The following is a 24,801-nucleotide window of genomic DNA, read 5'->3' on the forward strand; positions in this document are numbered from 1 at the left end:
TTTTTTTTTTTTTGCAATTTCGGCTACGGAAAGTGTTGTGGAGATTCTCTGGCATCCAACCACTGTACTGAACGTCGCTGATTGTTGTAGATGATCCACTTCACATCACAATTCGCTCAAGAAATGGGTTGTTTTTGTTGCGCAGAAGGGAGCGTAGCAGACTCCTCAAAACGACGATTTTTTTGGTTCAATTCATGTGGTACCCATTCATCCAACTTTTTTGACTTCCCTATTTGCTGGGGAATGGCAAACAACTGTTGAGTGGTTGACTCTGAGTTCAACAGCAGCATCTCATGTGGTTTTGCAAGGTTCAGCTTTAATTAAGGCTTTCAAATGTTTGTTATCAACCACAGTTGGCCAGCTGTGGCCATCTTTCTCGTCACCATTGCAAAATTTCTTGAACCACCATTGTGCCACACGTTCGTTAGTGGTTCCTAGGCCAAACACATTATTGATATTATGAGCTGTCTTGACAGCTTTTCAGCCTAGTTTAAACGGGAACAAGAAAATCATGCAGATTTAAAAATTGTCAATGCTGTTGAAAAACCCGCAAAAAACTAAATTAAGAGATTGAGAATGGTAACAAATAACACAATTTGATAGCGAAAAACGCGCTTCAAAATGATATATAACCAAGCTATATATATATATATATATATATATATATATATATATATATATGAATTCGGAAATCATATATAAAAGTAACATGCGTGAAAAAACAATGTTGTTTTTGCACCAACTTAATAAATTAATAGCCCCCCACCCCACCCCACTGGAGCAATATATAACTGGGAATCGCTTGTAAATTTATTATTCCCTAGAAACTTCTTTCTTTGCAGGAAGCTGGCTCAACCCACCATGGGTGAATGACGCACCAGATCCAAGTACATCTGGCACTTCCTAGGAATCAATTGGGATGTCTGTCTCCAAGCCATAGATTTCTTATTCATGTTTTGATAATTTTAACTTTATAAACTATTTTTTATGAATGACAAGCACAAACGCCCCCTCCCCGATAATGTACCTTTGATCAAAATGAAATGTACTTATCCGTATACCTTGGATTATGTAGATTTTCAATCATCTCATAATGTTCATCATTCAAGTAGCAATTCACTTGTCTGATTAACTCTTATTCTCAAATAGTTTTAGGCCTTGATAATTGATGACTCCTTCATAGAGAGATCAGATGTTGGAATGGGTCTCACTCAGTCTGCAGCTTTTTAAGTTGGTCAAATTTTTAGAAATAGTCAGTTTTTTGTTTTTGTATTTATTTGCTTTTTTTGTTGTTTTTTTTTTTTTTTTTTTTTTTTTCAGTCTAATACCTAATTATTGCTGTCATGTGCATTAATAATTTTATTTGTTTTTGTGCTTTTATCTGGTAAAATATCTAAACACAAGAAAAATGTGTAATGAGAAATTTTGGCTGTAAGAATTCCTAATACAATTGGCCTTGATTACTACAATGAAGTAATTTTAATAAATTACTCTTATTAGTCAGTCTGTAAATATAAACTTTTGTTGTTGCATTCATGAAAATGTTTGTGTTACTATTGAGAAACAAAACAAAGTTAGAATGAAAATTACCTTGTTCTCAGAGGAAAAAGACTTTATTTTACCACAGTCCGACTTGTAAAAAAACTGTTGATTAATTGAATGAAAGCAAACATGAACCACAACATTTTTTTTTTTTTTTTTTTTGTTGAAACAGGAAATCTTTTGGATTGACATTTATTCAACTTGCCAATTGTAGAAAAAATGTTTTCTGTTGACAAATTGTTATAAGAACTAAAGAAAATGACTTTGTTGTGTGCTTACAATAAGTCTATACCCCCTTTCTCACACATGCTTTGAAAATAGAAAATTAATGTCTTAATGGATTGGTTTGTATCCAGGTTTTTCACTTAAATACGATTAAGCTGATCCTACTTGGGTTTTTTATCTTTCATATCATTTATATACATTTTGCAGAATGTTTGTGTGTTATGTATCTAATATAGGTGCTTATGTAGTTTACGGACTGTGCTGAAATGTTATTTAGAAAGATATTCTTAACATGATGTGTGTGGGGGGGGGTAACTATTCTATATTTTTACCTAAAAATTTAATACACAGAAGTTACGAGGTGCCTTAAATAAGTTTCCAGATTTTTTGTATAGGCACTTGTATTGATAGTACACACATGAAACTCTAGTTCCCTTCGAAGTAATCTCCTCTGGCTGCAATACACTTGTACTATTCCAACAACTTCTGGAAGGCCCCATGGAAATCTAGTTGTGTGAGCATGTCACCTCTTTCATCTTTTCAGCTGTCTCATAACGACAGCCTCCAAGGTTTTCCTTGAGCTTAGGGAATAACCAAAAGTCACAGGGAGCAAGGTTTGGACTATAGGGAGGGTGACTGTCTTGATGCCCATCATTTTTTTTAAAGCTTATAAGTGTTCTGCTCGAGCAAATTTCGTAATCTTTGGATATAATGCTATTTTTAGGTGTTATTGGTTTTGCTTAAACTGACATATTTTAAAAATTATGGCTGTAGTCAAACCATAAACAAGGACCTTTCAGGTTATAGGGAGGATGAGGAACTGTATTGATGCTCATCTTGGTCAAAATAGTCTGTGACAAGGATGGAGTTGTAGACTGGCGCATTGTCCTAGGGGAAATTGAACTGATTTAAAGAGTGCTGGCCTCTTACAACGGAATCTCTTCCTGAACTCCTTTAAAACCTCAACATAGTATTCCTTGTTGACTGTCTGTCCAGTGAGAACCCAGTGCATGTAGATCATGCCTGTGCTGTCAAAAATAAAAAAGGATCATTATAAGTTCTGAGTGGATTTGTCTGGATTTCTTAGGTCTGGGAGAGCCAGCATGCTTTCACTGGGAACTCTCTCTGGGTCTTTGGGTCATATCAGTAGGTTCAGCTTTCATTGCAGGTCACCAGAGCATCAAGAACTGTGGAACCCGAATTGATCAGCTCTACCATCTCTCTGCTGTCATGACGTCTTTCTTTTTTTTTTTTTTTTTCTTTTTTTTACCTGATCTCTGAGCACCCTTTGGACAAACTTTGCACAAATCTTCCGGATCTTCAGTTCCTCACAAATTGTGTGTACAGTTCCCACACTGATATCAAACTGTGCACTCATTGTCTCTATAGACACATGATGGTCCTTATCTATGAAATTCTTTATTTGGCCAATCAACTCTAAATGTTCTTGCTTCCTTACTCCTCCCCCACCTCATCATCCCTTACAGGCTCCCTGCCTTCCCTGAACCTCTTATGCTACTTCCTGGTTCCAAAGACGTAATTTCTTTCCTTTTCAGTTTTCCAAAGATGTCATCAAACCTATTTCTTCAGTCATGTTTATTACTCTTTGATGTAAATAAATATAACCCCCTTTTTTTTTTCTTTTTTTTTTTTTTTTTACACTGTTCATCTACACTTGTCCTCTCTTCTTTGCCATTGCCATATATATATATATATATATAGCACCAGCCAAGAAAGATCAGCTCCTCTCCTCTGCTTTGTTCACGTCACTAACAACGCTGTCTTTATTGAAGATAGATTCCTCAAGAAAACAGCAGCTGATGTTCTAACTTTTCTTCACTGTCCAAATTTCTTCAACACACAATGTTAAATTGAAGACAAACTTTAATTTAAAACGACTAAGTCGGATGTCGTCCCATACTTCCCAGGTTCCAGTCATCCTTCCTGGTGTCCAGGTTCCAATTCTCTTGTTTCCGTCAATCCAGCCTTTTCCCTACTGCCAAATCAGGTTAACTACCCTTGAAAGCTAGAATGGCCCAGAAATGGTTGGGTCATTATCCATTAAATTTCATACTGTTTTAACCAATTAGCCACTCATTTGTAGAAATAATTTGTGTATAGAGTGTCTGTGTGTGGTACCATCGTAGTTAGGGATCCAAACCCTGTCTTTTGATCTTGTCTGTCCCAACCATCTTTGTCCCATATAGAAATTATTCCATCAAGTTCTGTTGCTGTTCTTTCTGCCTCAGTTCAGCTATGCCCCTCCCCAGTCTCTCTTCTATTTCCTTTTCCGGTTTCTCTCTTTCCCCCTAGTTTGCCTCCTATCTCTCCTCGTCAAAATTGAAATTCTGTTCTTTTCCTCAACTTACCTTTGTCGGAAGCCAGAGATGTCGGCACATCTCATTTTTTCAAACTTTGCTTGTCCTTCCAACTGTTCAACACTAATTTTTAAATATATAAAACTAGTTAAGAAATGACTTGATGTTTTTAAGATTAAATAATCAATGGAAATTTTGTCCTAATTATCGCACTTTTTTTTTTTTTTTCCAGCTTTTTAAAAGAAGAAATGTCTCCTTATCCAATGATTCAGATGATATCATCTCTGACATCCAAGAACCCTATGTTTCTTCTTCATACACTGTAAGTTTTTTTTTTTTTTTGTTTTTTTTATATATAAGAATGTCATTTAATGCAGTTATGTATCTAATGAATATTTTTTTCTTTGGGATGCACTTTGTTTTATCCTTATTTAAAATTCCAAATTAGATGTAATAAAAATAATTGTGCACAGAATCCTGAACAGAAGCGTGGGCTCTATCCCAACTATCATCAATGGACCTGAGGTAATCTCGTCAGCATCAGACAAAGCCGAACTCTTTGCCAATAACTTTGCAGCTAATTCTACCCTTTGCAACCAAGGCTGCCAACCCCCAATATTTCCTCCTGTATCAGAAAACACGCTATGCGACATCTGTACGTGATGTTGCCAAGCTAATCAAAAACCTTGATTCCAGTAAATCAACTGGCCCTGACGGTATTCAATTATAGTACTAAAAAAAAAACTTCAACCAGAACTAGCGCCCATACTTACAAAACTGTTTAAACGTTGTCTTAAGGGGAATTGCTTCCCATCACCCTGGAAAATCTCATCAGCATGCCCTGTATTTAAAAATTCAGGTGATCGCTCCTCTCCCTCTCTGTACAGGCCAATAAGTCGCCTGTGCGTCATGAGTAAGTTGCTGTAATCTGTTAAATCGAGAAGTAATCAACCATCTCAGCAAAAATAACCTTAGTGACACAATATGGTTTCCATTCTGCTAGATCTACAGCAGATGTGCTTTATTATATTTTTATTAGATTTTTAAAAAAGATTTTGAACAGCTTTCATTAAAAAATGTCCATTTTTAACTTTTCTTGTAAATACTTTGATCCTTGCTAGGCTTATTAAAAAAAAATTAAGACTCTAAATACATTTTTCACGTAGTTATAAATTCCAAAAGATATACACTAGCTGAAAAATTGGAGACTCCTAGTATTCCCCTCCATAATATATTATATATCTCTGTCTCCCTGATTAAGTGTAAGTGGGGTTTATAGACAATACTTTTAACATAAAAAAGAATGAAAGGAAAAAGAGCAACATCAAAGCAATCAATATATTTTTAATAATTATTTATATGGCAAACTTATTTTATGAAATAGTACATTTCCCTATTACAGTTTAGAAATATACAAAAAAGTTTTCTTCAAACATTGAACTACAATTTAAAATCTACACTTGCACATTGCAATTCTCTCTGATTTATTTCATCAAAATGGCTGAAACCACTTTTAAAATTTCATCTGCTCCAAAAAGAATGACCCCAGTATCTAAAATTTGTGCAAAAGCTAGAGTTGAACAATTTCCTGACGACTTTTATGCAGTAGACAATATGCTATTCTGCAAATTTTGTCTACACAGTGTCGATATTTTTAGGATTGATACAATCAAAGACCACATTAAATCAAAAGGTCATATGAGAAAAAAAATCTTCAACTGAGTCATCTCAAGTGAAACAGAAGACAATTACAACAATGTTCAAAAGTAAAGACAAACAAGATGAATTTATTCTTGATTTTTTTAAAAATGTGTACTTTATCGGACATTCCCTTTCATAAAATTGATAAAATGAGACCATTTTTACTAAAATACTTTAAAGAAGGTGGCTCTATTCCAAGTGTTAATTGTATTAGGGAGCTCCATCTTCCAAAATTATTTGCTTGTCATTTTGCTGCTTTAAAAGCCAAGCTTGCGAATGAATGGATTAGTATCATAACAGATGAAACAACAGACTGTCGTGACGACAGCATTTTAAATATTGTTGCAAACATTCGTGGTGAGTCATTTCTGATTGATGTTGTTACTCTGTCAGAATGCAATCCTCAAACAGTAAGTCAAACATGTGTCCAAGCTATAACTCATTTTGACATAGAATTTGAAAAGATCCTTGCTTTTGTAACAGATTCGACAGCCTATTGCAAAAAAGCTCATAGAGAAGTCTTAACAAACATCTTGAACAACAGCTACCATGTGTTGTTTGGCACACATTTTAAATCTAGTTGAAGTATTCTAAAATTGGCCAGCATTTGATAATGTTACCCAGCTCACTTTCATTAAATCGGCCTTTTTTAGAAAGCCGAGTCGAAGAAAAAAAAAAAACAATATTTGAAATGGCTTAAAAATTATTTGCCTAAAGAACAGGTGAGACTACCCCGTGTCCCAGTGGCAACCAGATGTAATTCCTGGTTTAATGCTGCCAAATATGATTCATCTTTCATACAATTTTATGAAGGATTCTTTAAGCAAGAAAAGAGTCATGGCCTTGCAGTAGAGAGAATTCTTGAATACGTAGATGATGATCGACTACATCATGCCTCTCCTGCGCTTCAATCTGTATTTTATTACAGAGAACTGCACACGTTTAATAAAAGATTTGACAAGATTAGAAGAAACTAAATCTCTACTTGCTTGTTTTGTTTATAATATGATGGAAGATGTGAAACAGTATTTACATGCTGGTATATCAAAATTAATATTTACCCTTGAAACTGACCTTCTTCTGTCTGAACTAAAAACTGCAGAAGAGGAGAGAATTATCTCTAACTTCCAAGAATTGTTCAGCCTATCTTTTACTAAATTGAATAAATACCTGGAAGCCCACCCTGTGTATAACTTTTACAATGCGGCTCGTATATTTGATCCAATATAATGTATAAATCACAATATGGATACATTTGCAGCTGTTAAAGACTTTCAAAATCCTTCTACTGAACTTATAGAAGAATTCCAAATTTATGTAAACTGCAAAGAAAACTTACCAAATCCTTTTAATATACCAGCATTTTGGAATGCAAATAAGAGCAAGTTTCCTCTTCTAAAACAGATTGCTGATAAAGTCATATGGATACCTGTTACTAGTGTGGACGTTGAACGTTCATTTTCCCAATATAAACATTTAATGAATAAAAACGGGAAAATCTAACCCCTATGAATACCAAGCAATTGACAATGTTATACTTCAATGGAGACTTAGAAAAAAGATTTACTGATTGCTAATTTTATAATATGGAAAATATTAAATTTCAAATTGTGAGCTGTTTTTCAATTTGTGATATTTTTTTAATGTTTAAATTTCGTTAAAGTATTTAAATTTGGATTGAAATACTGTTTTGCAAAAAGTTGTAGTTTTAATATACTTGAAGTTATTTGTTGTAAATACTTTTTGTGGTGATAAAAAAACATGTAAAAACATGTATTTCTTCAAATAGAATAAAAGTTTGAATTGTTTTATAAATTTGAATTTATCTCTATTTTCTCTTAAAAGTGTTAAAAATTCAATAAACATAATAACTTAAGAAAATTTTGCAAATGTGAAAATGGAAAAAAAACGGAATTTACTAAGTGGTAACGGAATCATGGAAAATTTGAAACTGAAAATCAGGGTCTTTATAGATATCTCGCTGCTGATGCATTTCTCTATCTATATAAGAGCCAGGTACATCCAAGGATGGAGTACTGTTGCCATATCTGGGCAGGAGCTGCTAGAAAGAACTTGTCCTGCTTTAATAGAGTTCAAAATAGACTTTGTAGCCTTGTAGCAAATGTCCTTTTCTCTTACCTGCAACCTCTGTCTCACAGAAGAGACGTTGCGAGTTTGCTTTATCGTTATTTTCATGGCAAGTGCTCAACTGTGCTTCAATCTATGGCCCCCCCCTCACCAAACTTTCACAAGAAACACTCGTCTAGCTGAAAACACTATCAAGAATTCCCCCCACTCTTTATCTGTGCCTAAACTTAAACGTAGATTCCATGAACAAAGCTTTTTAAAAGTGCACGCCTGTGGAACTGTCTTCCGTTTTCCTGCTTTCCAGCTGACTACAATCTGATTGTCTTCAAGTCTAATGTAAACAAGTTCTTGATGAGCCGTTCCACTTAACAAATTTATCAAATTTCCATTATTAACGATTACTATATTGTCCAATTGACTACTGTAGACTCTTAACCCTTATCCTTGAGTGGTCTCTGGGCCTTGATAAGTGGTGATGCGTATGTAAAAAAAATAAATAAATAAATAAAACTTGAAAAGGCCTTGAATTTTGAGCTTTGTCTTGAAGTGGCCTTATTTCTATTATTACCTGGAAAATATGGAAGATGACTTGAAAATCGTATTTATGTCCAGTAAAAATTTGTGTCAGAATATAAAAAATAAAATTGAAATAAATACATTCTGAAATTGTATCATTATTATTTCTAGTATTGTTGATACAAGAATTACGTTCCAATTTCCTGAAGCTATCCAATGTTATCTATATGCTTTATGGATGTAGCCGAAGTGAAATTCAAAATAGAAATAAGTACTATGAAAATATTTTTAAAATATTAAAATCTTAGGTGCTTATGTAGAGTTGATTATGCAAGTGGGATAACTAGCATCAACTAAGCAAAAATAAAAAAGACCTCATCTCCACAAGAGCATAGTCTTGGAAATTGCTGGGGCAGTTGACAAAAAGGAAACAAATTCACAAACTAAAAATGAAAAATTATTCAATTAACAAAAATGAATATACGAATACTGTACCTGAATAATGACTGCCACGATAGCCGTTAGTCCCAGAAATTGCCAGAATAGTTTACGAAAAGAAAACAAATTAATCAATAAACTGAAAATATAAAGTAATAATACACAAATACTATATCTGAACAATTATCAGTTCCTCAATCCAAAAAGAAACAAATTAATTGATGAACAAAAAATTAAACGATGTTAAGTAATAAAAATGAACTTGTTAATTAGCAAAATTACACATTGCTCTCAATGTATCTGTTCCAACTCATGTTCCCTGTGAATGTTAAGCTGAGGAATTTGAAAGAAGTACTTTCAGGTAATGTGTCTTTAGTCATAGCTGTTGTTGGTGGCTGAGACGGTTTCTTGTAATTATCGAAGGTTACAAGCTTAGTCTTGGCAGCATTAAATGTGACCATTTTTGTTCCCATTCCACTACAGATTGGTGGTTTTCCTCTAGTGTTTCTGCCATTTCCTTAGATATGTGTTCATTTGTTTTCTCCTTGTGCCTGTTATAGAGTATGGTGTCATCAGCATATATACCCATCTCAGACAATTTTATCAAGGAGGTCTTTTTTTTTTTTTTTTTTTACATGGAAGTAACCCCTTATCAAGGCTCGGAGGTCACTCGAGGATAAGTGTTATTGCGTGTACAGTAATCAATGGGACAATATCATAATAATTGTTAGTATTGGAGATCTGATATAGTGTCTTACTTAAGGGGGCGGTTTGTCAGGAATTTGTTTATGTTGGACTTGAAGACATCCAAGTTGTAGTCAGGTGGGAAACAGGCAAACGGAAAAGAGTTCCATAGGTGTGCACTTCTAAGAAACAAGCTTTGTTCATGGAATCTATGTTTTGGTTTTGGCACAGATAAAGAGTGGGGAAAATTACTGACAGAGGTTTCAGCTAGATGGGCGTTTTTAGTGAAAGATTGGCGATGGGGGGGGGGCAGAGATTGGAGCTCAGACTAACACTTCCCATAGAAATAATGATAAAACAGGCTCGCAATGTTCCTTCTGTGGGAGAGAGGTTACAGGGAAGAGAAAAGGGCATCCCCCACTAGGCTAGGAAGTCTATTTTATACTCTGTCAAGGCAGGACAGACTGTTTTTAGCAGCTCCTGCCCAGATATGGCAGCAGTACTCCATACTTGGACATACTTGGCTTTTATATAAATAGAGAATTGCATCAGCAGTGAGATATCTTCTGGAGCGGTAGAAGGATCCCACCATTTTTCCAGTGACCTTGGCAACAGATTTAATGTACGTGTTCCATTTCAGATCAGGAGTAAAGGTCAATCCCAGAAGCTTGTCAAAACATAGAGCCTCCCCAAGACAAGAGCCATCCATTTCAGTTGATGCCAGATGGGGATCAGAGCATTGATCATGTAAAGATAGAAGCTTGGTTTTAGATGCATTAAAAGTAACCAGCCACCTCTTCCCCCATTGTACCACGCACTCAAGATCAGAGGAGAGGGACTCAGAGAACTTTGTCATTTATGAATATTAGGAATAATATAGGTCCAAGGATATACCTGAGGTACACACACATATCGTTTAGATGTACAACTGTCAAGGACAACCTGGATTTTTCTCTTATTTAAGGATTTAATTATATCAAGTATTCGTCTAGTGATACTATATGATCTGATTTTCTTGAAGACCATCTTGCCAAACCCTGTCAAAAGCCTTAGATATATCTAGGGCTACTGCTCTACGCTCCTCTGCTTTGTCTAGTGTATGTTATATACTTTCAGAGATTAGTTAGGATATCTGCTGTTGAACAGGCTTGCCTAAATCTATGTTGTTGATCAGAAGTTTAGCAGGTGATGTACTAAAGCTTGGTTAATTATGGACGCAAATATTTTGGCAAAAAGCAGGAGGCTAATGCGGCAATAATTTACTGAGTCAGTTCTTTGCCAGAATTTTTATAAACTGGTGTCACAGAAGCATTTTTACAGCAGTCAGGTAAGCAAGATTTATTAAGGCATTTCTTGTAAAGTTTGGAGAGGACTGTTGCAATCTCAGCAGAGCATTTTTTTAATAGCACAGCCAGGATGAGATCAGGTCCACAAGCGTTTGAGGTGTTCTTTCTAGGCTTTTTATGATATCATGTATCTGAGGAGTAATTTACAGATCTAGTGTGGCATCTGTCTGCAAAGGAAAATTAGGGAGAGAGTTGTTTGCTGGGTCCAATGTGGAGTTTGAGGCAAACCGACTGACAAGCATGTTAATCTTCTCAGTTGCCGTGATTGTTGGATGGTCGGGGAATTGTTGATTGCCAATTATTTACTACACTGTTGTAGATTTTCCAGAAATCCCGGGTTCCTAATTTCTGTGCTTCAATGCGTTTTTTGGTGGTTCTGGAATATTCTCTCTTAGCTGTAATTATTTCTCTCTTACAATTAGTTCTAGCTTGATTTGATACAAATGATACAAAACTTGTGACAAAGTAGACAGTGGTGTAGTGGTAAGCTTAAGTTGTAAATAGTTTGCGAGTTTTGTGCGTTATTGTATAGAACTTTCTTTTAACAACTACTTCATGAAATGAAGAGATAAATGAAAATGACTTTTCCTATTGTCAGTTTTTTGGCTTATTATATTTTTTATGTATAATTTGAATTTTGAACTTAGTCATTAAAAATGGACGTTGAAAATCTGTATGAACCCTGTTTTTTTTTATTTTTCAGTTTTTTTTTTGTCATTGAATGCTTTTATGTATATTAAAAAAAAAATTCATTTGGGATACACATTTAAACTGCAGGTAATTTGTGATTATCACTTCACAAATCAACTTTTAACAATCATTATTTGTTAAGTGTTTAAAATATTTTGCTAAAAAATGTCTCTTAACTTTTATATATATTTAAATTTTTCTAATTTTCAACAAACTTTGATCATAATTTAGTGACTAATTGAGATACCAAAATAAATTTGGTACATTTGTTTTGTAAACGCTTATGTATCCACATTAAATGCTTTTAAACATAATAAAATTTTGGTTTGGGATATCTTTCTACTCTATCTCCAAGAAACCGGCTCCCAAAATCCAAGCTGTGGTTCATACCTTTATAATGTGCTATCTGGCTTAAGAATTGATAGTGTTGTGTATTCTGAAAGATGTGACTTTTAATATATTAATTATTTTTCTCCAATCCATCTACCCAGGTAACATTTAGTAAATACAATTAATTCCTAATAAAATCAAGAAAATAAAAAGAAATTGTATGAATGATATTGTTTGTAATCTTTTAATTACTTTCAACAAATTTTCTTTCTTTTAATAAATGCAGGGTTGTGTTACTAGTGAGATGGTAAAAGCACTCTACAGTGACAACATTGAAGAACAAGAACCTGCCACACAAAAATTTCGTAAACTCTTATCAAAAGGTAATTTTTAACAAAGTTGCTGGAATTATGATTGTTATAATGAAAACAGTTGATCAATTTAAATTTTAGCAGTAATTTTGGAGGCAAGAACTTAAGTTTGCAACTAAATGCTGAATATACCAAACTTTTATACAGTTTTTCTCTGAGTCTGAAACGTGGCCTCCCTACTTCCGACATTTAAAAATTTGATATGTTTGATCATTTAAGTCCTTGACGCGTCCTTGAACTTAATATCACAACCTACTAAAAGTGCCATATTAAGAAGAATCTGCTAACAAAGAAGCCGCAATAATTTGTCCATACTCTTTGTTTTTCTCCAGTTAAGCCGAGTTAGAAGGCAATAGTACCATCTGCATCACTTGAATGGAGTGCAAGTAGGAGTGTGGGGGGGGACTAAGGACTTGAGAATTGTTACTAGCTCGCATCTTCAGCATTTGATGGAACCATGACTGGCTGCGGTATGCTAAGGAGTTTGCCATGGACAGAGATGTGGATGGACTGCTTTGATTCGCAGTGCTGTAAATTCATTTGGAACTGATTTAATCCAACTCGGATTAATACCATCACAAACATAAATAATGAAGCATGCTCAAAAAAATATTCCAATAATGTAACTCTTTAGGTGTAACAAAATTTTCTGATTATTAATCCCCAATAGATGTTGTGCCTGAGGAACAGTTTAAATTATTCAATTAGAAATTCTCTAGTGGTCATGATTTTGTCTGAGATTAAATCTTTTGGGTGACCAGCATAATTTTTTTTTTGGGGGGGGGGGTTCCGAGCGATTTGAGTTGACAGAAAATATTTTTAGGAGAAATTAAGATATTGGCAAATACATTATCAGACACTTACCATAGTCTAATTGCCTTCTGCTTCTGAAGTTCCAATATCTAGGAACTGACTTTGTAAACGCCCACAGAATTTTTAATCCTTTTCTCAACAACAAACCTGAACCCTAACTTCAATGGGCCTATGAAATGACAAAGCAGCACAGCTCCTTTGATTTTCATAGTTTTTTCACGTTCAGAATTGAAGCACCAAACAAACTGCTTGCATCAGTCGCTGCATCATATAAAATCCTCATACTTTTTGAAATTCACCAAAATTACATCTTGATACACTTTTGATGAATTGTAACACACCTGGACATTTTTCACAGTAATTTCATCATTTACAGCAGGGTTTGCACAAGCTTGAAAAGTCTTTTTTTTTTTTTTTTTTTTTTTTTCTTGAAAAGGTCTTGAAAATCATTTGTTCAGTAAAAATTTGTGTTGCGATATTAAAAATAAAATTTGTATAAATACTTTTTTTTTTTTTTTTTTTTTTTTTGAATATTAATAAAAATACCATTTAACTTTTTTAAATATTGAAAATAAAATAGAAGCATTATTCTGTAATTGTGTATACAAGAGGTACGTCCCTTTATTATTTATTATGAAACTATCAGATCTTTTCCATATATTGGGTAGTTCATAATAAAGGGACGTAACTCTTGTATACACATTACCGGAAGTTCAAAATTTTAAAGTAAAACATAGCGTAGACCAATATACAAAAAGGAAAGTAACAAGATTTCATTGTGCTTGGTTGGCTAAATATAAGTGGGTCAGGGAATGTAAGTATTGTTGTCAACAGGCATATTGTTTTCTATGTCAATGACTTTTCCTGTTAAGTTATTTTGGTTTATTATATCAAATTTTTATTTCTTCTTCATAATTGTTATTTCACAACGTTTCTGGCCAACTATTCCTCTGGCCTTAGTCAGGTGATTAACCCCGACTTGATAGGAATGCTGAGTATCTTAACTGTATTCTCAGTAATTACTGGCTTCTATAGTTGTTGTCTCACCACATTTTGGCCAACTGATCATCTGACCGGCTTTGGGTAGGATTGAAAGCGCTATTAGACAATGCTTACCTGGAACCATAGAGATTCAACGTCTCTATCCAGTGCGCCACAGGCCCTGAAGAGTGATCAAGGTTGGATTTTTTTCAGTCTTATAGAGCCAAGTTTTTTGTTCTTATCTGGTCTTCCATTGTCGGGTTTGTACTGAATGGTATGTTATTTTATCATTGGAATCCTTTGAGATAAGTAATTTGTATATTTACTTATTTGCGGACTATTATCCTCATCTTCATAGTTTCACAATATTTTCGGCCAATTTTGACAAAGGTCAAAGGAATAGTTGGCTGAAACGGTGTACAATAACAACTATAAAGATGAGGATAACAGTCCGCAAATAAATAAGTAAATATACAAATTACTTATCTCAAAGGGATTCCAATAATAAAATAAAATATCAAATTTTGTTTTGAAAAGTGGAATTTTGTCTGGAGAAGGCCTTGAAAATGGACATTGAAAATCTGTACGAACCTTGTACAATTTGTATTCCTTGATAAGATCCACTATGTTCGATATTTTTATTTTATTTTTTTTTTTATTAAACATTTGCATGCTTTATACTAACGTTTTATGTTCCGTATTTAAGGTAAAATTGACCATCATTTTCATTTAATATGAATTAAGAAAGCCAAAAAAAGGAATGAATAAATTAATAATCCATTAATGTCTAAATTGCAAATGAACCTTTTTTTTTTCTTAAAAACGAATAAGAAAATATAACTGCTGATAAAAAAAAAAAAAAAAAACTACTCGTAAATAACTTTTACTATTAGAATGAGTTATTTCCCCTTGGCTGTTTTTTTTTTTTTTAGTAACTATTTAAGAATTTCTACATATTAGAAAATTGGATTGAGTATTTTTTAAATTAAAAAAAGAAATAAATCTTAGCAAAATGTTAATCTATTACAATAACAAATGAATGACTGAAAATTTGATGTATCAACTTAAATGCTCTTTAGGTCTAATTTTCAAAATCTGGCCAACATTTTATATATTGGTGCTCATCAATTCTAGAGTTGGCATTATCTTTTGTAATTTTTTTCTAGACCAAAATTGCTAAAACTATAAATTTGATTCTATAAATCGTTTGTTTAAACAAAAATGCTAAATTATCTTCTCTTTACGTTTCAGAACCTAATCCACCAATTGATGAAGTTATTTTAACTGGGGTTGTTCCCAAATTTGTTGAATTTCTTCAACGAGATGGTAATTGCTCGTTACAGGTAAATTTTAAAAAAAAATTTTTTTTTTTTTTGTTTTTTCCTGATAATGTTTTTTTTTTTTTTTTTTTTTTTTTTTTTTACATTTCATGTGAATGTTTTCTTCTATAGTTTGAGGCAGCGTGGGCTTTAACCAACATTGCGTCTGGTACATCGGTTCAAACAAGAGTTGTCATTGAAGCAGGTGCTGTCCCCATATTCATCCGACTGTTGGAATCTGAAATTGAAGATGTTCAAGAACAGGTTAATATAAACTTTGCTCATCTTTATATCAATAAAATTGTTTGATCACTTGTGTCTATGATTCTTGCCTCTGTGACTTGTACATTATCTTTTTATTTATTACTAGCAGGACCAGGATAATATAGGAGGATGCTAACAAACAAGTATTAACTATTTCTTCTTGAATGAATATATTCATTTTTATGAAGTCGACAGTAGGGACCTCCATTGCTCATAGAATCTGTGATGTCATAATTTTGTATGGACTTCTTACGAAGCTGTTTATAGGCATTGTTTACAGATGATTCAAAAGTGTAAAATATGAATAATGGAAGTAACATTTAATATCAGGTTGACAAGAGAGTTCTTGTGGTTTATAACTTTTAAATTCAGATCAACAAATCTCGACTCAAACAAAAATTTATTGATCGAAATAAGCACCATCAGAATCAGCACACTTTTGCCAATGCAAAACGAGTTTATTTATGCCAGTAATGTAAAAAAAACTTTGCGTTCTGGTGGCGATGAAGTTGCTGGAGGCGTTTTTGATATTGCTTAGGTTTTTGAAGCATTTCTCATGCAGAAAGTTGTGGAGATGTTTGAAAAAGTGGTAGTCGGTAAGTGAGAGTGAGATGGTGGATGAGACAGTTTTGTAGACCAATTTGATGAACTTCTGCAGGGTCAGTTTAGCAACGTGTGGTCAAGCATTGTTGTTTACGAATGTCTGAATGTAAATTTTAGAATTGATTCAATCAGTCGTAAACTTATCTGAACTGAAAATGATGGCGGATTTAGAGTTGGGTGGCAGACTTTTTTTTTCTTCAACAACGCTGTGCATCCGTAGCTAATTAAATGTAATGTTACTTAAATTTTCTCCATTTTATTTTTTTGTGTTTCTGATATTCCATATTTACAGTTTAAAAAACAAATTTTGCAAGATTATAGAAAAAATTTCTTCTGATGTTTACACATTCATGCATGCAAGAAAAATATTGAAACGTTATATGTAAAATTTATGCTAAAAATGTTACCTTATTAATAAAATAAAAAATTTTTTTTTTTTTTTTTTTTTTTTGTGAAAATATTGAATATGCAATGTTTAATTTGATAATGATATTGATAGTTCAAGAAAATTAATTTTTCTTAGTTATAACAATATTATTAACATGGACTTTAGGGTCTTTTTTTTTTTTCTTTTTTTTTTTTGTAATGTTCCCGAAAAAATAAATTTTCTTTTAAATTGTTTCAATCTACGGTGCTTTATTTTCATAAAAATTTAAAACTAGAACTCTAGTAAGGGTGTTTTTTGATTACACAAAATAAAATTTTCAGTAATATTTTAAAATAATAAATACTGAAAATTTCATTAAAATTCAGAAAGTGAAGTGAAAGGTCAAAATATTGCCACATTTTGGGCATCAGACATTCACATTGCTTGTACCTATTAAAACTGAGTTTTTAGGAAGAATGAAATTTAAATCATTTTAATCTTTTCAAATATATTTTTCATTGTAGTTCAACAGATGAAAGTATATATTAATATATTGTTCAAATATCATAAAATGAAATATGGGTGTTATCAGGTACAAAAAATACTTCTCTATATTTTTTTGAAAATTGTATTTTACATCTAAATTAATCTAAAATTAAATAGGTATAGAAAATTTTGTTAAAATATGACTATTAGTCGATTTTTTGTAGATTTATAAAACACGTATGTTTGCACATTGAAAGTGGCCACTGATAACCTATATTAAATTACATTGTGTTACATATAGAGATAAATTCTATGGTGTGCTTTGGAGGTATCTCATGGTCAGCAATTTAGAAAACGAGTCTTCCTCCATAGAGTACATTTTGAAAAACTGAAGTAGTATTTCCCTCCCCACCTGCATGTGTAATAGAAACGCATAAGAGAAATTTGCTGAGTAAAAACAAAATGCAGACACAAGTTTTCCATTCAAAAAAAAAAAAATAAATTTTAAAAAAGTAGTTTTAAACAAAATAGAAAAGAAAGTCTGATTTTCTTCTGGAATTGTGAGTAGTTATTTTATTATTTTCATTTAATTGAAAGCAATTTTTTTTACGTGTACATGTAGCTACACACATAGTTCAAAACTATAATTAAAGGCTACGTCTACAGAATTTGAATCGGAATGTTATCTTTAACCCTAACTATAAATGGCAGAAACCCTAGACAAAGACTACTGGTCTGTTATGGAATGGGGACAAAAATGGATGCTCACATTCAATGTTACTAAGACTAAGCTTTGTTCCTTTAATAACTACAGGAAATCTGCTCACTCACTAATAGCCATGGCTAATGATACATTACCTGAAAGTACTTTGTTCAAACTCCTCGGTTTAACATTCATGGGAAATATAAGTTGGAACAGATACATTGAGGGCATTGCCAAGGCTGCTGCAAAGGTGGGCTCTTTAGAAAGTTACTTACGCCTGAGGGTATCATGTACCTCTATTAAGCCACCATTCGCCCATGTCTGAAGTGTTGTTGCCACATTTGGGCTGATGCATTTGCTACTAGTCTACCTCTTAGACAGGATTCAAAAGAGTCGCCAACCTAATAGGTCCCGCACTATCAGCTAGGCTTAAACCGCTGTCCCATTGACAAAACGTTGTATTCCTTTGCCGGTTTTATAAGTATTTTAATAGGTGTTCCGAACTACAAGCCTTCGTCCTCCCTTAATGTAAATACCCCCCCCCCACAAAACCAACAAGCAGTAAAATCCCACCCCTACACAGTAGAAATCCATAGATGTAAGAAAGCCTTCTGCTCTATTTTCTTATGTAGAACTTTCGAATTCCCTTCTGGGTTCCTGCTTCCCTGACTGTACTGACATGCAGAAGTTCAAATATAATGTAAACAAATGTCTTGCTACTCAACTCCCTACATAGTATCTCTGCAAATTTTGTCCCAGATAGTAGCTTCCTACATCAAAGGGGCACTGTGCCTTGTTTGGAGTGAAAATGCAATAAAAAAAATAAAATAAAATTTTAAAAAACCAAAAAAAAAAAAACTTAAGTCTGTTTAGTTTGAATAAAGTCGATCTGGTTAGGTTCAAATTTTGTAGAGGCATCTCCCTCCTTTTTCTGATAAAAATGATATTGTTTAATACTTGTATATAGTCTGTATAGATCTGAAAATGTAAGATAGTGTTACAACAGTTTATCTGAACAAAGAAAAATAATGGGATAAGAAACCAACATTTTTCAAGAGTTTTTAATTTCATTTGTTTTGTTTGTTTTGTTTTTTTTTTATTTAAAAAAAATCATATTTGAGAGCTTTAAAAACTAGATGCCTTGAAAAAAAAAAATTGTTTCATTTGCATTTTTAAGAAATCACTTAAAGGTCAGTTTTAACTCTAAGTATCAGACTTTTATATGTATACACACAAACATTTCAGTTTTTTTTTTTTCTTCATGACAAAACCAAACATAAATATACGAGTCATTTATTTTTAGATTTATAAAATTGTTTTGTGTATTGAAAAGTGATACTCAAATTACCATTAGCATATAAAGCGATGCTCTTTGTGTAAACAAATCGAGCGGAAGTATTTTGGACGATGTCAAAACATCGTTAAACTCACTACTCGCCCAGCAGCCGCCAATAGCGTAATGGTTAGGAGCCTTGACTGTCGTACAGACGGTCGGGTTTCAATCCTGGCTTGAGGTAGTTGCCTGTCTAGCCGTACTGATGAGCTGTGAAACAGCGAAACAGTACTGTATGTGGATGAAAAAATATATATATATTTATTTATTTGTATATTTTGGCAGCAGGTTATTATTCAGACACCTGAATGAATACGACTGAGTTATTTTTTCCGATCTTAATGGATAATTTTTCAATTTGCCGGGCGGTCTTTTTAATTTCAGTAGGTAACTTATACAGTATGACGCCCAAAGGTTGTTTTTCGGACATATTCTTCTCAAGCGCTTTCTATCGGTGCATCCGATTTTCTTCAGGAGTGATTGTTTTCATTTTCTATGAGGTTTGGTATAATTATAGTTTTTTTTAATTGGTTATAAAGGTGGGCACAGGAGGGTTGGGTCGAATTATTATTTTTTTTTTTTTCGATTTTCTCTTTACATAGTTTATTTATTTAGTTTCTAGTTATTAAATACTGTTAGTATATTTGTCCTGGTATTAAATGAGACCCGGTTCAGAAAGGGCTGTCTTTTTATAAGTGGTTTCTAGTAATTTTAGTTGTCGTTTGCAGTTGTTAAGGTATCTGATTTTAGTGTTGTTAGTTAAGATATTTCTAATGTCAGGTGACTGTAGGTTTTTATCATGGGATGTTAGATGTTTTATGGCATTATTGTCAGCTAAATGATAGGTTAGTCATCGGGAGAGTGTTGTATGGCCTATGTATGCGTTGTATGAATTTTTAGAGTCGGTCGAAGGGGCAAATAAATTCATACACTACATTAGTTTGGTTTAGTGTGGTGTTAGTGTTTTTTATAATTAAACTGGAAGTTTTAAATTTGGTATAATATATTATTAGTTTAATCTATTTTGGTCGATGAGTCTGGTGTATCTTTTAGTTAGGTTTGTTGTTTTTTCATCTATTTTATAGTTAGTGTGCAATTGGTTTTTATAGTATACTTTCATGGTGTCATTTTTGTTAGGGTTTGTTTTCATTGTGGAGTGAGTTTAAATAGTTTATTAACGATTTTATTGGGAAAGTTATTGTTTATTAGGGTTTGTTTTATGTTTGTTAGCTCTTTGTAAAATATTTGTCAGGTTGATGCTATATTGTATGCGCTTTGAATCAAATTATTTATAAGGGCAGTTCTGTATTTTTATGGGCATTCACTATTGTAATTTAGGAGTATTGCGTTATTGTTGGTGGTTTTTTGTATGTTCAAGTTGTGTATTTAGTGGGATCACTTGAATCTACTTATATGTTGAGAAATGGTATTTTGTTATTTGTTTGGTTTGTAGGTGAATTTGTGGACGGAGTGTGTTTCTAGGTGGAGTTTGAGTTTTTCAATGTCTTGTATTGATTCGGCTGCAATGAAATTAAAAAGACCACCTGGCAAATTGAAAAATTATCCATTAAGATCGGAAAAAAGAATAACTGTGTTCAATCAGACGTGTCTGAATAAATATATATATATATATATACTAGCAAAAGTACCCATCGTTGACTGGGTTCAAAAATAGTCTACAGAAAAGGGACTCTGATTTATGAAAGTATTATAGGTTATGAAAAGGAAGGGTTGTAAAGAGATAGCTTCGAATTTGGGGGTATCAAAACCAAAGCAAACTATGATGAAAGTAAAAATAATTTATTATACCATACCTGTTTACACTGAAAACACTTATCACAATATTCTGTGGATCTATATTAAAAAACCTTGTTAAACTTTGTGACATATTTCCATTCTATGGAAGTAAGGCGCAAACGAACACCCCATAATTTTATTATATCATATTTCTTCAAACTGAAACATAATTATCAAAGTATACTTATGCAGATAGATATGAAAAGTCTTTATTAAAGTTTGTGCCTATTTCCATTCTATGGAGGCTAGGTGCGAACACAGACCCCACAATTTTATTATACCATCCCTATTTAAGTTAAAACATACTTATCAAAGTATTATGTACATCTATATCAAAAACGTTTTTTTCATTTTTTATTTCCATACTTTGTGGACCAGGCGCATACACAGACCCCACAATTTTAATGAATCATCATTATGCCAGATCAAACATACCCGTTCCTGTCTCGATACATCTTCTACCATTATGTGATCAGTTTTCTATAATAGTCAACCATATAAGAGCCTATTCATGACCAGACACACACACAGATATTCAGCTTTGTTTATATATATATATATATATATATATATATATATATATATATATATTACTTTTAACTCATAATTTCTATTAATTTATAACCTTTTCCTTCCTTCTGGCAAAATTTTGACTAAAGATTATAAAAAAAGTAAAATTTTCAAGTTTTCATATTAAATTCTTTAAATATTTAATGAGTTCAAAATTTTTTTTCAATCTCTTCAGGCTGTTTGGGCTCTTGGAAACATTGCCGGAGATAGTCCAGAATGTCGTGATTATGTATTGAATGAAGGTATCTTGGTTCCTCTTTTACAGTAAGTAAACATGTTTGTCTCATTCTGATAATTTTTTTATCTATATAAGATTTTAGACTCGTCATCAAATCCACATATTTAAGCATGTATTTCCGGTCATGAAGGCACAACTTATAAGTTTGTATTGATTGTTTTGAAAAACCATTGCTTATGTTCATTGATATAATAACATGTTAAAACAATTTTATGTTCGTATTTTTAATTTGCAATGCAAATTTTTTTTTTTTTTTAATTGTATCTGTTCTATCAAAAGATAGTACAATAATTTTGTGGAGTTTATGCTCACATCAAACATCCATAAGCATCATAGTACACAAAACACCGATACACACATGCACAACAAAAGATACAGTTGGAATTTCTACAGTTGTATCCTCCTGTTATCCTCTGAACATCCCAAATATTCTTGTTGCTAAATTATGTGCAACAATATGGTTGCTTGAGGGCTTATAAGTGACCATCCTGACATCCCCATGCACACCAATCGACCCAATATGCATTATATTAATGTAACCTAACCCAATCCTGCCACGCAGATTGACACCCACCCATCAAAACATGCATACGAATACATCAACTCAACCTAGAGGAAATGTTTGATATTAATAAGTTTTGTTACAGTATTTTTAAAGTATTTTTTTTTCTATCCATTTTAGATTATTGAGCAAAATTACAAGTTTATCTATGACAAGAAATGCTGTTTGGTGTCTTTCCAATTTGTGCAGAGGTAAAAATCCACCTCCAGATTTTACAAAAGTGAGTTTTCTATTTTCTTATTCCTTCCAACAACTTTTCTCAGGTGAATCAAGTTTTTTTTTTTATTTCCAGAAACAAAATATCTTTCTTTTTTTTTTTTTCTTTTTTTTTTTTTTTTTATTCTTGGATTAAAATCTTGAAAAAAATTTTTATTTTGTTCTTCTTACCTGTGAAACGATAAAATAAGTGTATGAAAATGGTTTGTGTTCATTTGAACCACCTTGAGAAAGATATGAACTTTTCTCTTTCTTTCTCTAAAATTGTATGGTTGGAAAAATAATTCTTTAGACCAGAGGTTTTTGTTTTAACTATTTTTTGTTTTTATATATAACCAACACCACTTGAAAATATCATGACAAAACATAAAATGTGATGAAATCAAACCAAAGATTAAGAAATGAACTTAGTTTATTTCAATGTTTTTATTCAGATCAATTTTCAGTTTGTGAAACCTTTGTTTTTGTTTTATTGCTTGGTCAAATATACCATGAACAGACACTTTGAGTTGAGCATTTTTTTATTATTATAATTATTTAGGACTGAAAAGTCGATCTCAAAGTTAATATCCATTTGTTGAAATACTGGCACTATACTGTAACTAATACATATACTTATATATTTTTTGCCATGTTGAAATTTTAATTTTCTATAGAATAAGTCTGTGATGTAGAATCATATTTTCAGTACTTTGCAAAGAATATATCAAGAAGAACCAGAATAAATTGTCTTGTAAGGAGGTAATAAGTCTTGATTGCCACTTGAGGATAAATGTTGGAGATTTCCAGTTGGACAATGGAAGCCACCATGTGAGAATTGAAAACAATTGGTTGGAATGGACAGAAAATTACTTAAAAGCAATTGATTATCAAAGGACAGCTCAACCAGTATTTGTTTACATCAGACTTTAAGACGACCATGCTGCAGTCGGTCAGGAAGCAGCCTCTTGGTATTTATTTTATTCCACAGTTGGGATAAGAAATCTGCTCTGCTAAGCTGAAAATCCTGTCAACACATTGCAGTTATTTGCACACAAATCTTTTTGGCATAGAATGATTGTGTTTCGCTTAGAATGATTTCTAGTTCTTAGGTTGGTCGTTAGTCAGAACTTATGCCCACTTCCCTTTACAAAACTCCATGTTTTGCCAAAGCAAAAACAATTTTCTTCTACCAAACAATCAAATCAAACACTATGAATGATATTTGAGGATATAAAGAACTTGAAACAGAAACTTTTCCTAAATTACTGGATTCATCATTAAATAATTCCAAAAGAGTTGATATGCAGTAAAAAAAAAACCCAACTAAACACCATTTAATTTTTGTTCCATTCATAAATACTTTACCTATTAACGAGGTTCTGAAACTTTAGCGATTTTACCCTTTCATAACATTAAAGTTATCAAGAGCCATTCAACTGTTTGGCACAAAAACCAGGCTCTGATATAACATTGGGAAATGTATGAACATGTATACACCCCCTTTTCTAAGCTATGAATAAAAATAGCAACTTGTGTTCAATGAATTGTTTATAGTAGTTACGTGATTAAATAATATCAAATAAACAAATTTTTCTTTTGAATATCTGTTTTTAATCAAGTATGTCACACTGTATAATGGCTAGCAGCCACATCGCTTAACCAATTGTCACAAAACTGTTAAAATATCAGTCATGGTCCAACTTAAACTTAACTTAATTTTGGGGTGTTTGGATCATCAAAAAGATGGCACTTTGGCTGATAACTTTGGTATTGTTCATCATAGAAACTTACTTGGCCTATGTTGTAGCCAATGAAGTCTGGCATCTTCCAAATTTGATGTATGGATCTGAGTCTTTTCTAACAGTAAACATGCAGAATTTCTTGAACAGATTGTTTTTAAGTTAATCTTTTTGTGGCAAAACTGAGAATACTTCATACAATATGGAGAAAGTTTTTTTTTTTTTTGTTTTTTTTATTGTAATCAGAACTTGTTAAAGACTTGAAAGAATTCTACAGAAAGTAAAATGTTACCAATGCGCAGTTGTAGTGTTAACAAACTCTCAAAAAGAAGTTTCCCTGCTCAGTTTGTGGATACAATTGGATTTTTATTTTATTTATTTTATTTTATTTTTTTTTTTGTGTGGTACTAAGAAATATTAGGTACACAATGGGAAGTGCATTAGAATTATTTGTAAGTAAAGAACGGATAACGCACATGTGTAAGATAATGGAGGAGATGGAGAAAGTGCAACTGTATGGCAAAGCTATTGAGATTGCCAAAGTTTTGTTACTGTGATGATATCATTGAAGCTGGTGCG

At 32.6% G+C, this 24,801-nt stretch overlaps 1 protein-coding gene across 3 annotated transcripts in view; it reads left to right on the forward strand.

Moving 5' to 3' along the window:
- Positions 1-24,801, forward strand: part of LOC145248277 (importin subunit alpha-7-like) — a 115,023-nt gene that overhangs the window by 57,267 nt on the left and 32,955 nt on the right. For all 3 annotated transcript variants that reach the window (XM_080110146.1, XM_080110148.1, XM_080110147.1), the window contains exons 3-8: positions 4,318-4,407; positions 12,165-12,261; positions 15,295-15,386; positions 15,495-15,626; positions 21,661-21,749; positions 22,406-22,505. In XM_080110146.1, coding sequence (XP_079966272.1) covers positions 4,318-4,407; positions 12,165-12,261; positions 15,295-15,386; positions 15,495-15,626; positions 21,661-21,749; positions 22,406-22,505 — 600 coding nt within the window. The remainder of the gene's footprint in view (positions 1-4,317; positions 4,408-12,164; positions 12,262-15,294; positions 15,387-15,494; positions 15,627-21,660; positions 21,750-22,405; positions 22,506-24,801) is intronic.

Source organism: Euprymna scolopes, chromosome 26 (assembly GCF_053919585.1).
Source record: "Euprymna scolopes isolate OS-2025 chromosome 26, ASM5391958v1, whole genome shotgun sequence".
In the NCBI taxonomy this organism is placed as follows: Eukaryota; Metazoa; Mollusca; class Cephalopoda; order Sepiida; family Sepiolidae; genus Euprymna; species Euprymna scolopes.